The 15,206-nt window shown below is 50.8% G+C and overlaps 1 protein-coding gene across 1 annotated transcript in view; it reads right to left on the bottom strand.

Moving 5' to 3' along the window:
* Nucleotides 1-10,995: 10,995 nt before the first annotated feature.
* LOC139263731 (trafficking kinesin-binding protein 1-like) overlaps nt 10,996-15,206 on the bottom strand; it is a 212,623-nt gene continuing 208,412 nt past the window's right edge. The window contains exon 13 of the mRNA XM_070879763.1: nt 10,996-13,042. Coding sequence (XP_070735864.1) covers nt 12,244-13,042 — 799 coding nt within the window. The 3' untranslated portion in view covers nt 10,996-12,243. The remainder of the gene's footprint in view (nt 13,043-15,206) is intronic.

Raw genomic sequence — 15,206 nt, forward strand, 5'->3', positions numbered from 1 at the left:
AATGGTCCACGTTGTCCAGGGCCGTGCCGTGGATCTTGATGACTGGGGGGCATGCTGTGCGGTGAGGACAAGCTGATGGAGACCTTTGTCTTACGGATGTTTAGCGTAAGGCCCATGCTTTCATACACCTCAGTAAATACGTTGAGCATACCCTGGAGTTCGGCCTCTGTATATGCGCAGACGCAGGCATTGTCTGCGTACTGTAGCTCGACGACAGAGGTTGGGGTGATCTTGGACCTGGCCTGGATACAGCGCAGGTTGACCAGGTTCCCTCTGGTTCTGTAGTTTAGTTCCACTCCAGCGGGGAGCTTGTCGACTGAGGTGGAGCAAGGCAGCGAGGAAGATTGAGAAGAGGGTTGGGGCGATGACGCAGCCCTGTTTGACCCCGGTCCGGACGTGGATTGGGTCTGTAATGGATCCGTTGGTAAGGATCACGGCCTGCATCTCGTCGTGGAGCAGGCGGAGGATGTTAACGAATCTGTTGGGGGCTTCTGAAACGGAGGAGGACGCTCCATAGACCCTCACGGGTTGACAGTGTCACAGGTCTTTGTAAGGTCGAAGGCGGCTATGTATAAGGGATGGCGCTGCTCCCTGCATTTTTCCTGCGCTGCAAAGATCATGTTCGTTGTGCCCTGGAGGGGACGAAATCCGCACTGCGACTCCGGGGGGAGTTCCTCGGCCACAGGGAGAAGAGAACTCTAGCGACGACTTTCCTAGCTGATAGCAGGGAGATTCCTCTGTAGTTGCTGCAGTCAGACTTGTCCCCTTTTTTAAAGATGGTCACGATCACTGCATCTCTGAGATCTCCCAGCGTGCTCTCCTCCCTCCAGATGAGAGAGATGAGGTCATGTATCTGCGCCAACAGTGCCTCCCCGCCATATTTTAGCGCCTCAGCAGGAATTTCATCCGCTCCCGTAGCCTTGTTATTCTTGAGCTGTTTAATGGTTTTCCCTATCTCGTGCAGTGTTGGGGTCTCACTGAGGTGGTGGCGGGTCGCATGCTGTGGGATGGAGTCGGGAACACTCGAGTCAAAGGCAGAGTCTCGATTGAGAAGATCTTCGAAGTGCTCCTTCCAGCGAGCCCTGACTGCCTCAGTGTCCTTGATGAGTGTTTCCCCGTTCTTAGCCAGCAGTGGGGTGGGGCCTTGGGTGTTTGGACCATAGGTGGCCTTGACTGCGATGAATAATCCTCGCGTGTCGTGGCTGTCGGCCAGTTGTTGTATCACCTGCGCTTTCTCCATCCACCACCTGTTCTTTAGGTCCCGGGTTTTTTGTTGGACCTGAGCCTTAAGCCATCTGTAACGTTGCTTTGCTGCTCTCGGAGCTGGGTTGTTGCTTAAGGCTCAGAAATGCTCTGCGCTCGCGATCTATTAGCTCTTGGGATACTGAGAAGTGTAGAGGAACAAAGGGACCTGGGAGTGCAGGTCCACAGATCCCTGAAGGTAGCAGGCCAGGTAGATGTGGTTAAGAAGGCATACGGAATGCTTGCCTTTATTAGCTGAGGCATAGAATATAAGAGCAGGGGAGTTAGGTTGGAACTGTATAAAACACTGGTTAGGCCACAGCTGGAGTACTGCGTGCAGTTCTGGTCACAGCATTACAGGAAGGACGTGATTGCACTGGAGAGGGTACAGAGGAGGTTTACGAGGATGTTGCCGGGACTGGAGAATCTAAGCTATGAGGAGAGGTTGGATAGGCTGGGGTTTCATTGGAACAGAGGAGGCCGAAAGGGAGACCTCATTGAGGTGTATAAAATGATGAGGGGCCTGGATAGAGTGGATAGGAAGGACCTATTTCCCTTAGCAGAGGGGTCAACAACCAGGGGGCATAGATTTAAAGTAATTGGTTGAAGGATTAGAGGGGATTTGAGGGGAAATGTCTTCACCCAGAGGGTGGTGGGGGTCTGGAACTCACGGCCTGAAAGGGTGGTAGAGGCAGAAACCCTCACCACATTTAAAAAGTACCTGGATGTGCACCTGAAGTGCCGTAACCTACAGGGCTACGGACCGAGAGCGGGAAAGTGGGATTAGGCTGGGTAGCTCTTTGTCGGCCGGCTCGGACATGATGGGCCGAATGGCCTCCTTCTGTGTGGAAAATGTCTATGATTCTATAAGGGGTCGGCCATTTAGGACTGAGGAGGAATTTCTTCACTCAGAGGGTGGTGAATCTTTGGAATTCTCTGCCCCAGAGGGCTGTGGATGCTGAGTCGTTGAGTATATTCAAGGCTGAGATCGATAGATTTTTGGACTCTCGGGGAATCGAGGGATATGGGGATCGGGCGGGAAAGTGGAGTTGAGGTCGAAGATCAGCTGTGATCTTATTGAATGGTGGAGCAGGCTCGAGGGGCCGAATGGCCAACTCCTGCTCCTTTTGATATTCAGCATTTACTGCCTTGAACCAGTAACCTACAAAATGAATTTTTACCCCTGCAAAAGGCTTTGCAAAAAATTGACTTGACACAACCATTCACCCAGTAGGGTCCAACGCAGCTGATCACCCCTCTGCCCTTGGGTGTGGGAGCTATGGCAACCACATTACCTGCTCAGCCAGGCCCCCTGCTGGGTGCCCTGAATGGAAGCTGTTGAAGTTGGGAAGATGCAGTTGTGGGACATGGCCGACTGGTCTACAATTGGATCGTTGAAGCTTGAAATCTCTCCGGCTGGGCGAAGGTTTGTGTCATGTATTCAACCAGCATTGTAACCCATGTATAAACTGACCTAAGTTGTACACTGTGAGAACAATGCCCACTAGGTGGGAGACACTCCTAACCTGGACCTTCAGGTATAAAAGGGGAAGCTCCACCCACCTTCATCACTTGAGTGCTAAGGAATAAAGGACAGGTCACAGACTGACCTTCTCTCAAGCATGGGCCTCGTGTGCATTTATACTGTGTAGTAAGGACGTATCAATGGCGACAAGAAACTTGGATTTAAACCACGCGAGCATGGCCACTAGCAGAACAGACGAGAGGTACTGTGTTAAGGAATGGTTGGGACAGAGATTCAACATTGTTAAAGCAGCACACAGTTCCCCAGGCAGACAAGGGCAGTCGGGCATGCCCCAACATGTAGTCGAACCCAGGGGGGGAGTTCGACAGAGACAATGGCAAGCTGAACAGCGATTCACGCCATTGCAAGGGACAACGTGGCCAGTAATGGGGCCATCAACATCTGTTAATGGTGCACTCAAGGACAATAACAGGGGCAGTCAGGGATGATCGACTAGCAAGGGACCTTTTGTTTCCAACAACAGCTCATGCTGGAGGTATGGAGGCACACATTCAGCTGGAGTTTGCAGAGATGAGCAAAATACCTGCAGAAATTGCAGAAATGGACACTGGGGGAAATCACTGGAAGCTGAAGTTCAGCGAGTTCATGTGGAGCACGTATACAGTTCATACACCAGGACGCCACAGATAATGATGAAAGTGCTCCTCAATGGCATCCCAGTATCAATGGAGCTAGACACGGGTGCCAGCCAGTCCCTGATGGGTATCAAACAGTTCGAAAAGTTGTGGGCATCCAAGGCCAGGAGGCCAAAATTATCGCCAATTGACGCACAGCTACGGACTTACACAAAGCAGATCATTCCGGTGCTAGGCAGCGCCACGGTAGTCGTGACCCACAAAGATTCGGAGAACAGGTTGCCACTCTGGATTGTCCCAGGGGATGGTCCTGCACTACTGGGGAGGAGTTGGCTTGCTGTCATGAACTGGAAATGGGGCGATGTCAATGCAATTTCCTCTGTGGAGCGAGTATCATGCTCACAGATCATGGACAAATTTGACTCATTATTTCAACCCGGCATTGGCACTTTCATGGGAGCCAAGGTAGTGATTCACATAAACCCGGACGCCAGACCAGTACACCACAAGGCCAGAGCAGTGCCGTACGTGATGCGGGAAAAGATAGGAGGCGAATTGGACCGCCTGTTGAGGGAAGGCATCATCTCGCCAGTCGAATTCAGTGACTGGGCGAGCCCGATTGTGCCGGTGCTCAAGGCGGATAGGTCGGTCAGGATATATGGTGATTACAAGGCCACCATCAATCGGGTGTCACTCCAAGACCAGTACCCGCTACCGAGAACGGAGGACCTCTTTGCAACGCTATCCGGTGGCAAACTTTTTTCAAAATTGGACCTGACCTCAGCTTACATGACCCAGGAGCTGGCGAGTGAGTCGAAGAAGCTGACCAGCATCACGACACACAAGGGGTTGTTTGAGTACAACAGATGTCCGTTCGAGATTCACTCGGCCGCCGCGATCTTTCAGCGAAATATGGAAAGCCTCCTCAAGTCGATTCCAGGGACGGTCGTTTTTCAGGACGACATCCTCATCACGGGTTACGATACTGAAGAACACCTCCACAACCTGGAGGAGGTGCTATGCAGACTGGACCGGGTAGGTCTGCGACTGAAAAAGGCAAAGTGCGTCTTCCTAGCTCCAGAGGTAGAATTCCTGGGGATGAGGGTAGCAGCAGACGGGATCAGCCCTACTGCATCCAAGATGGAAGCGATCCAGAGAGCACCCAGACCCCGTAATACGACGGAGCTGCGTTCATTCCTGGGGCTCCTGAACTATTTTGGTAACTTTCTTCCCAAATTGAGCACGCTGCTAGAGCCGCTACACGTGCTTCTACGCAAAGGTCGTGAATGGGTCTGGGGGGCACAGCCAGGAAAGGGCTTTTAATAGAGCACGCAATTTGTTATGTTCCAGCAATCTGTTAACGCTATATGACCCATGTAAGAAACTTGTGTTAACGTGCGATGCGTCGTCCTATGGTGTCGGGTGTGTGTTGCAGCATGTCAATGCCAAGGGTCAGTTACAGCCGGTAGCTTATGCCTCTAGGAGTCGGTCCCAGGCAGAAAGGGGTTACGGGATGGTAGAAAAGGAGGCGCTCGCATGTGTATATGCGGTAAAGAAAATGCACCAGTACCTGTTTGGCAGGAAATTTGAGCTGGAGACAGATCACAAACCCCTAACGTCCCTTTTGGCCGACAACAAGGCCATAAATGCAAACGCATCGGCCCGCATACAGAGGTGGGCACTCACGTTAGCCGCCTATGACTACACAATTCGGCACAGACCGGGCACCGAAAACTGCACCGATGCACTCAGCAGGCTCCCACTAGCCACCACTGAGGGGGCTACCGAGCATGGTGCTGAGATGGTCATGGCTGTTGAAGCTTTCGGAAGCGAAGGCTCACCCGTGACAGCCCATCAGATTAAAGTCTGGACAAATAGAGACCCGCTATTGTCTCTAGTCGAGAAATGTGTCCTGAATGGGGACTGGGCAGCCACGTACAGGGCATGCCCTGAGAAATTTAAACCATTTCACAGGTGCAAGGATGAACTCTCGATTCAGGCCGATTGCGTACTGTGGGGAAACCGAGTAGTCATGCCCCAGATGGGCAGAGAGGTGTTCATCAGAGAACTCCACAATGGGCACCCGGGCATTGTCACGATGAAGGCAATTGCCAGGTCACACGTTTGGTGGCCAGGGATAGACACAGATCTGGAACTTTGTGTTCGCAGGTGCAACACGTGTGCCCAGCTGGGCCATGCACCCAGGGAAGCCCCCCTTAGCCCCTGGCCATGGCCCGCCAAGCCTTGGTCACGCATCCATGTGGACTACGCAGGTCTTTTCACGGGGAAAATGTTTTTGGTTGTAGTAGACGCCTACTCCAAATGGATCGAGTGTGACATTTTAAATTCAAGCACATCCTCTGCTATGGTAGAAAGTCTACGGGCAATGTTCGCCGCCCACGGTCTACCGGACATCTTGGTCAGTGACAATGGCCCGTGCTTCACAAGCACTGAATTCCAGGACTTCATGGCAGGCAATGGAATCAACCATGTCAGAACGGCACCGTTCAAGCCGGCCTCAAACGGCCAGGCAGAACGAGCAGTGCAGATAATCAAACAGGGGATGCTCAGAATCCAAGGGGGTTCCCTACAAAGGCACTTATCACGCCTCCTGTTGGCCTATAGATCCCGACCATACTCGCTCACAGGGGTTCCACCCGCAGAGCTACTAATGAAAAGGACGCTCAAAACCCGATTATCCCTTATACATCCCACCATGAAAGAAATTGTCGAGAGCAGGCGCCAGTCACAATATCACTACCATGACAGGAATGCGAGGGCGCGATGTATTGATGTAAATGATCCTGTTTTTGTCCTCAACTACGCTGCAGGGCTCAAATGGCTCGCAGGCACTGTGGTTGCCAAAGAGGGAAATAGGATTCTGGTAGTTAAACTTACCAATGGATAAATCTGCCGTAAACACGTGGATCAAACTAAAAGGAGGTTCAGCAACCCCATAGAAGAAGCAGAGGAAGAACACGACGTAGAGTTTACTCCACCACAGGTGACCAAACACCGGAACCAAGTGGAGGAGAGCCCAGTCACTGTGGGCAGTCTGGACAGGCCTGAGGCACCGCAAACAGCAGACACTCAGGCCAGCGCCCAACAACCGGAGCCCCAACTCAGAGCCAGTCTGATGAGGGTCAACGAATCAATGTAACTTCACTGATAGCAGTCAGCACAATCGGTGGGTCTGTAGGAGGGGTGCAAACTGTATAATTGTAATTGTAAAACCTCTGATCGGGGAAGTGTTCATAGGACTTCCCTAGCATGCTTGAATAAAAACCGGTTGAACCGAAGGTTTAGTCTGAGTGATTCCGTGGTTGCGAGTGTCGATTCCTTATTTCAGGGAGGCCATCTCAAGCAAGAGAAGTCCAATTACCCCAACACTCTGTATGCAAGTCGCTTCCCCCATCTACTGCAGCTCTCCCAGCGTCTCGGTACGATTCTGGACTGGTGTCTTTGCCGACATATTCCTATCTTTGTCACAACACAGGCAATGCACAAAGGTGGTGGCCAAAGTCACGGGTCAGAGGTGGGTGCTGTGCCCAGCCGCTGGGTCAACGTACACGGGCAAAAACACACAGTCGGGCGGAGGCTGGGGCCTGGGATTGATCGGTGGGACGGAGGTGGTGAAGGTTGTGGGGTGGGGGGGTGGGGTGCGGGGAGGGGGGCAGTACACAACTCGGGGGTGGGGGATGGGGACGGTTTTTGAAATACTGAGGGCTGAATTTTAATGGGGAAGCCGGGTTGGAAAACCCAAGAGAACGGGTTGCCCACAGGCCCTGCTGAGTTTAACAGCAGCAACTCCCCTGCAGCCAGCCAGGTAGGCCTGCGGAGCTAGGCCGGAGAGAGGAGTGAGAGAGCGCGGGGCAAGAGGGTGGGGGAGTGTGGGTGAGGATCGGTGGGAGGAGGACCGAGTGGGGGGGGGGGGGGGGGGGGAGTTGGAGGGGGAGAAGCTCTCTCTAAGACATGCGGAAATCACCTGACTGCAGCCCCGTGTCTCTGTCAGATGATACTTTTATATCCCAAAACTTGCCAATCTGCCCAGTGCATGCGTGTCCCAAACTGTATGAGTAATGGGCCCAGTTCTTTTCTTCATTTCTTCTCATCAACAGTCGGTTAAATCATCGGCGGCACAGCCTGCAGACGCTGCCGTTTTTCTCCTGTTGGCTCCACGGGTTGATCCTGTCAGGGGCCGCTTGCTCCCGTGCCTTGCTGATTCAACAGCTTTACAACATTCTCAACAGTCTCCCGGCCTCCCCGGAGCATGCGGGTTCATTAAATTTGGTCAATTCTGAGTTTAGCCAAGTTACAGCAAATTTATACAACACAAAATGGTGTATTCTTACACCTCGTGTGTGTGTGTGTGTGGGGTTGGGGGGTGGGGGGGGGGGCAGGGAAGATCGGAGGCCTCGTTGGGGGGAGGGGTATCTCTGATCGTGGGAGCTGAGGGGGGCACACTAGATCCAGGAATTCGGTGTAAAGGCACTTGACTCCTGGATCCAGAAATCCTCGCCTTCCAGTAGCTGGTGGGTTTCACGAGGCCAGAGTTAAACGGAGATTAAAGCAGAGGCTCCAAGCCTCATTATTCACCCTAAATCTCTTCATATAAACTTTTCCTTCATTAAAAAGCAACCAGGCGCCACAACTAAAACCACCAGTAGAGTAATAGGTCAGCCGTGGCTCAGTGGGCAGCACCCTCGCCTCCGAGTCAGAAGGTTGTGGGTTCAAGTCCCACTCCAGGGAGTTGAGCACAAAATCTAGGCTGACACTCCCAGTGCAGTACTGAGGGAGTGCTGCATTGTCGGAGGGGCAGTACTGAGGGAGCGCCGCACTGTCGGAGGGGCAGTACTGAGGGAGTGCCGCACTGTCGGAGGGGCAGTACTGAGGGAGCGCCGCACTTTCGGAGGGGCAGGACTGAGGGAGCGCCGCACTGTCGGAGGGGCAGGACTGAGGGAGTGCCGCACTGTCGGAGGGGCAGGACTGAGGGAGCGCCGCACTGTCGGAGGGGCAGGACTGAGGGAGCGCCGCACTGTCGGAGGGGCAGGACTGTTGGAGGGGCAGTACTGAGGGAGTGCCGCACTGTCGGAGGGGCAGTACTGAGGGAGTGCTGCACTGTCGGAGGGGCAGTACTGAGGGAGCGCTGCACTGTCGGAGGTGCTTTCTTTCGGATGAGACATTAAACCGAGGTCTCAGGTGGATGTCAAAGATCCTATTGCTGGAAATACACAACATTTTTCTGGCGATTATTTGCTGCTTTTCAATGAAAGGACATTTTGTCTTATAATCAGATTTAGCTTCTTTTTTTAAATAAAGACACTTCCCCACACCTTGTGAGGACCAACGCCCCACAGACACACCCACCTCAGGAGTATTAATGAGATCAATCTCGGGCCCGCACAGTTAAACAGTAATCCAGCAAAACATTTTAATTCTGCAATCTGTTACATGATGTACCGGTACATTTCGAGGTATGCATCAGAACTGTGGTGACATAATAAAACAATTTCACCCAATACTTTGGTTTAAAACCTATAAACATAACTTTTAAATAATGAATATTAAGTGAGTGTGTATTATGAACAAAATGGGCTGCGACGTTAAATCTCTGCAGTGATCCTAATTGCAATTCATAACTGCGAGAGATTTTTAAAAATTAAATGCACCAACGCTGGAGATTTGAAGTAAAAACACAAAATGTGAGAAATGTGAAAGATCTGGTGGCAACAGTATGAGGAAAACAGGGCAATATTCATAGTAGGACCCTTCCTTCGAAGCTCGCCGTTACTCCCAGCGACTGCACTGATGTATATATTTATCTGGTTATGATCAGCCACATTTCATTCTCCCCCTTTTCACTTTTGTTCCCACCCTCCCCTTCCCTCAACCACTGTCTGTCCCACCTGTGACAGGGACTGTGGTTCCCGTATCGGACTGTTCAGTCACCTAAGGACTCATGTTAAGAGTGGAAGCAAGTCTTCCTCGATTCCGAGGGACTGCCAATGAGGATTCCTCCCGACGATACTGACTCTTGTTGGGTTACAATTACACGGGCAGAGTGCAATTTCCAAGTTACCCACTGGGCCCATTTCCTTCAGGTGAGATTCCCGCCAGCAGGAGACGGCTTTGACCAATGGTGGTGGCAGAGGGCAAAGGAAGGGCCAGAATAGCGGAGCAGTACTGAGGGAGCGCCGCACTGTCGGAGGGGCAGTACTGAGGGAGTGCCGCACTGTCGGAGGGGCAGTACTGAGGGAGCGCCGCACTGTCGGAGGGGCAGTACTGAGGGAGCGCCGCACTGTCGGAGGGGCAGTACTGAGGGAGCGCCGCACTGTCGGAGGGGCAGTACTGAGGGAGTGCCGCACTGTCGGAGGGGCAGTACTGAGGGAGCGCCGCACTGTCGGAGGGGCAGTACTGAGGGAGCGCCGCACTGTCGGAGGGGCAGTACTGAGGGAGTGCCGCACTAACGGAGGGGCAGTACTGAGGGAGTGCCGCACTGTCGGAGGGACAGTACTGAGGGAGTGCAGCACTGTCGGAGGGGCAGTACTGAGGGAGTGCAGCACTGTCGGAGGGGCAGTACTGAGGGAGTGCAGCACTGTCGGAGGGGCAGTACTGAGTGAGCGCCGCACTGTTGGAGGGGCAGTACTGAGTGAGCGCTGCACTGTTGGAGGGGCAGTACTGAGGGTGTGCCGCACTGTCGGAGGGGCAGTACTGACGGAGTGCCGCACTGTCGGAGGGGCAGTACTGACGGAGTGCCGCACTGTCGGAGGGGCAGTACTGAGGGAGGGCTGCACTGTCGGAGGGGCAGTACTGAGGGAGTGCCGCAATGTCGGACAGTACTGAGGGAGCGCCGCACTGTCGGAGGGGCAGTACTGAGGGAGTGCTTCACTGTCAGAGGGGCAGTACTGAGGGAGGGCTGCACTGTCGGAGGTGCCATCTTTCGGATGAGATGTTAAACCGAGGCCCCGTCTGCTCTCTCAGGTGGATGTAAAAGATCCCACAGCACTATTTTAAAGAAGAGCAGGGGAGTTATCCCCAGTGTCCTGGGGCCAATATATAGCCCTCAACTAACAGAGGGGTCAATAACCAGGGGGCATAGATTTAAAGTAACTGGGGGGAGGATTAGAGGAGATTTGAGGGTGGTGGGGGTCTGGAACTCACTGCCTGAAAGGGTGGTAGAGGCAGAAACCCTCACCACATTTAAAAAGTACCTGGATGTGCACCTGAAGTGCCGTAACCTACAGGGCTACGGACCGAGAGCTGGAAAGTGGGATTAGGCTGGATAGCTCTTGGTTGGCCGTCGTGGACACGATGGGCCAAATGGCCTCCTTCTGTGCTGTAAACTTCTATATTTCTATGACCATCACTAAAACAGATTGTCTGGTTATTATCGTCTTGCTGTGTGTGGGAGCTTGCTGTGTGTAAATTGACTGCCGCATTTCCCACATTACAACAGTGACTACACTCCAAGAAGTACTTCATTGGCTGTAAAGCGCTTCGAGACATCCGGTGGTCATGAAAGGCACTATATAAATGCAAGTCTTTCTTTCTTTGGATTTTTTGCCTGACAATAGGGTGAAGACCAACTTATTTCTGTACCCATTACAGTGAAGAATGAAGAAGAACAGACAGTTTGGCAGTTTACATTGATTTATTGAAACCTATCGGTAGACAAACAGGTGCTATTGTAACCTCCTCGTTCATTAGATCGCATTCTTACATGTGTTGATGTGTGTGTGTGTGTGTGTGAGAACCCTGATTTGTCGAGCGATTTCCCTGCATTGTGTGTTTGCTGTTGGCATTACCCTATCTTCAGGCGACAGAAGATGTATAGAGCGTCGTTAAGGGCAACTCGCTGCTTTTTCTGACATTCGAAAATGCTTTTTTTCCCCTCCAAATTGATAGAAATTCAAGTTAGCGGCAATCAACTTGTACCAACAATCTCTAAAACTGGAAACTAAATGTCAGTATTTACTTAAAAAATAAACTTGCACAAATATGAAATCATGGAGGTATTTAAAACTCATGCAGGGGGTAGCCTATTCTGTATAAAGGTACATTATACCATCGAAGGCCACCGGTCAGACTAAACTTCAAATCAGACTGTGAGGAGACTGAGGAAAACGTGTATTTACAACTCAGAGTGCTGACAGGAATTGTGTGTTTAAGGTACCCTCTCCCTCACCGTGCATCAATTCAAGTAAATGTACATGTCACACAAACACGGCGTTTTTGTAATAGTTACTAGTGCTAATCTTACTCTGTTGCACACATCTACAAACTATGGTTTATCACCCTTCGACACGGAGGTCAGTACTTGGATAAATGCCGCCTTCAAAAAACAACAGTTCAAGTTAATAGCAAAAAACAGACACTTTAAAAATGATGCTGCTTACCATGAAAACAAGTCAAGTTTTCCTTAAAATACAGTGCATTCGTTAAAATGGTTTCCTCTTGTAATGCTGTGTGTCCAGAACAGGCACAAAGCGATTACACCGATAGGGACTGCTTTGTTTGGTCAAAGCCGGTCCAAGTCTCTGATTGTACTGTGGAGCAAAGTTATCATTTTGTTATACAGTGCAAAAATTCAACCTACCTGCCTTAATTAAAAAGTTCTTTGAACATCCACTTCAATGTGAGCGCATGTTCTAAATCACACAAGAGTACTTCCTTAATATATATATATATATATATATATATATACACACATCTATGTATAGCTAGAACTTTAAATTAAATTAGTTGCTTACAATGAATTCAGGACCACAAATCTATGTACATATTATACAACAGTTGTTCCTATTCCAATCAGGCACTAAGTCAATGTATCAAACACTGAAAGTGAGTATATTTGATAACTGATCAAGGCTGCGTTCACAGTCACTGCAGGGTAGTCTGTTTGGGCAATTTGGCCCCCATTAGAATTCCCGAACTCATTGGGGAAGGCCCCTTCATCTGCATGCTGGCGCCCACCATGGTGGGAAAGCTGTGATTCCTCCGGATGCCGGTGTTAAGCTGAATCCCTGCAATGGCGCCAGCGACCACTTGTGGGCAGCCTAGAGCCAGGCTCTCGCCCACCAGCGAGCCCGGGGCAAAAGCCCTCATTGGCCCTTGGGCCCTGTTCAGAAGGGCTCCCCTCTCGTCTGTCGCCGAAGGCTCGTGCGTTGGCGATGCTCCTGGCTGGACGACTTTGGCAATGCCCAGCCTCTTCACTTTGTCCACCAGGTTGATTTTGGCGATGCTCAGGTCGGTCTGGCTCTCGTTGTGTTTGACCAGCTTGTCCCCTCTCATCTCCTTCAGCATGGAGCTGGCCGGCTTGGAGGCCAGGAAGTTGTCATAATGACCGCAGGTCCCTTTGTACTCGAAAGGGGAGGGGGACGGGCCGAGCGAATGCAGCGGCGAGTTGGGAGGGGTGGAGGGGACAATGGTGGGTTTGGGAGTGTAAAGGCTGGCGTTCCCCATCCTGTCCCAGCTGTACGGGTTGTACACGGCTGCCGAGATTCCTCGCTCCTTCAACAGCCTCACCAGGCCCAACGAGGTGCTCATTGTGGTCGTGGCCTCCCGCAGGTTGGTGAAGGACTCCGCCAGGCTCAAGCGGCGAGGAGTACACGGAGTATCGGCCGGTGTGGATTTGAAATTGCTCAGGTTCCCACAGGCTGGTGCAGGAGCAGAGTTAAGGCTGAAGAATGGGGAGAAAAAAAATCCACAAAACTTAACGGAAGGCCATTGCCCGCATAAATTAGGTCATTGACGTAACAGCTTCCGACACGTGTAGCTCTACACTAACATTTTACATCAAGTGTCTGTTAATAACTGGCTGGCTTAAGAATTAATGTATAAATAATCCCAGAATGGTTAAGTACATCTCAGAAGGTATCACACAGCAAGATTCAGTTCAAGCAATATCTGTTAACACGTGCATGCTTCAGTTAATAAACCGTGCGTTAGTTAGGGGTTTTAGTACATCACAGTCCGCATCAAACACAAGAAAGCAAGACACAGATTTGCAGACAAACCCTCCCCCAGCACGGCCAATTCATAACCTCGGGACTTGCCACGTGAGGGCCAGGGGATTTGCTACAGATAGGCAAAGTGTGAAAGCAAGCATCAGAAGGCCTCTTTGGCAAGTGTCCCCCCACCGCCCAGCTCAAGGTCAGAATTAGCTGAAGAGACCTGGCTGCTTAGCCTCGTAGAGATGATACAAGTCGTTCCGTGAGAGACAGGAACAGAAGGACGGACAAAACAAGAGGACAAGAGAAAGAGGTGCACGGGTTCACTAGCGTTTGATTTTGTCACTCGTTTCTGGCAATTAATTGTTAATTCAGGACATTTTGTTCAAGCGACTGAGCAGTGAGCACCTAGCGTAAATGAGGTGTCCTCCCGGCTCACGTGGTTGGTTAAAAAACCGACAGGAAGTTGTCACATTGATCAGCTGACTTTCGCAAACTGTGAGGAAAGTGCTGATTTTCACACCGAAAAACTAAGAGTTTACCACAACACGGTTCCACAATACTTTCCCACGCTATCTGGGGGGGGGCGGAATTTAAATTCAACATAAATAAACCTGGAATAAAAAGCTAGTATCAGTTCTGGTGACCATGAAACTACCAGATTGTTGTAAAACCCATCGGGTTCACTAACATCCTTTAGGGAAGGAAATCTGCCGCCCTTACCCGGTCTGGCCTATATGTGACTCCAGACCCACAGCAATGTGGCTGACACTTTGCCGCCCTCTGAAATGGCCGAGCGAGACACCACCTTCTAGGGCAGTTAGGGACGGGCAATAAATGCCGGCCTTGCCAGCGACGCCCACATCCCAGGAACTAATTTTTTTTTAATAAACTGTACGTTGGAATTGTTCAACTGGCTAATGCTACATTCAACACGACCGAGGTAATCCCTCACGGCACTGAAATACAAATGAAGCGGAGAGGTCTGGTTATAACGATACTTTCTCCTGTGAATGGGGTGAGGATGAATAATGTAATTATATAAGCATTTTAGGGTTTGGCAATGGCACGGAGATTAAAGAACAGAATCCATGATGGAATGAAGTGTATGTGGTCTTTATACTAGAGGGGCTGAATGGCCTTTCCTTGTTGTATGCTGTCTCACTCCGATGCAGTGAGCGAAGGTCTGCGGTTGGCCACAGGCTTAATGGGCTTGTGAAATTTGTATCATTTTTAAATCATCCAGAAATGCAGTAACGAGCTATCCAAGAGATATTTTATTTGACAAACATTTACAGTACCTAATTTACCATTTTGATTTTACGCTAGGTTTTAAGTCGGACAGCTTTAAGAAGTTTGAACCAGAAGGAAAGTGAAGCGGACAGATTACTGGCAGACTGCAGCAGTTGTGAGAGAGAGGAGAAGGGGTTTTTAGTGAGGGGTGGGAGTACCAAGATACGATTCAGAAGTTAGCACAAATAAAGAACATTTAAATTTCACACGTCTGTAAGCAGCTGCAGGAATCATGATTATAGATGGCTGCTTGGCCGATAATCATCATTAGCGTACTATTACGAAGAATGAGAGGTGATCTCATTGAGACATACAAGATTCTGAGGGGGATTGACAGGGTAGATGCTGAGAGGATGTTTCCCTCGGGCTGGAGAGTCTAGAACCAGGGGTCACAGTCTCAGGATAAGGGGTCGGCCATTTAGGACTGAGATGAGGAGGAATTTCTTCACTCAGAGGGTGGTGAATCTTTGGAATTCTCTGCCCCAGAGAGCTGTGGAGGCTCAGTCTCTGAATGTATTCAAGGCTGAGATCGATAGATTTCTGGATTTTAAGGGAATTAAGGGATATAGAGATCGGGCAGGAAAGTGGAGTTGAGGTCGA

This window comes from Pristiophorus japonicus, chromosome 5 (assembly GCF_044704955.1).
Source record: "Pristiophorus japonicus isolate sPriJap1 chromosome 5, sPriJap1.hap1, whole genome shotgun sequence".
Taxonomy (NCBI): Eukaryota; Metazoa; Chordata; class Chondrichthyes; family Pristiophoridae; genus Pristiophorus; species Pristiophorus japonicus.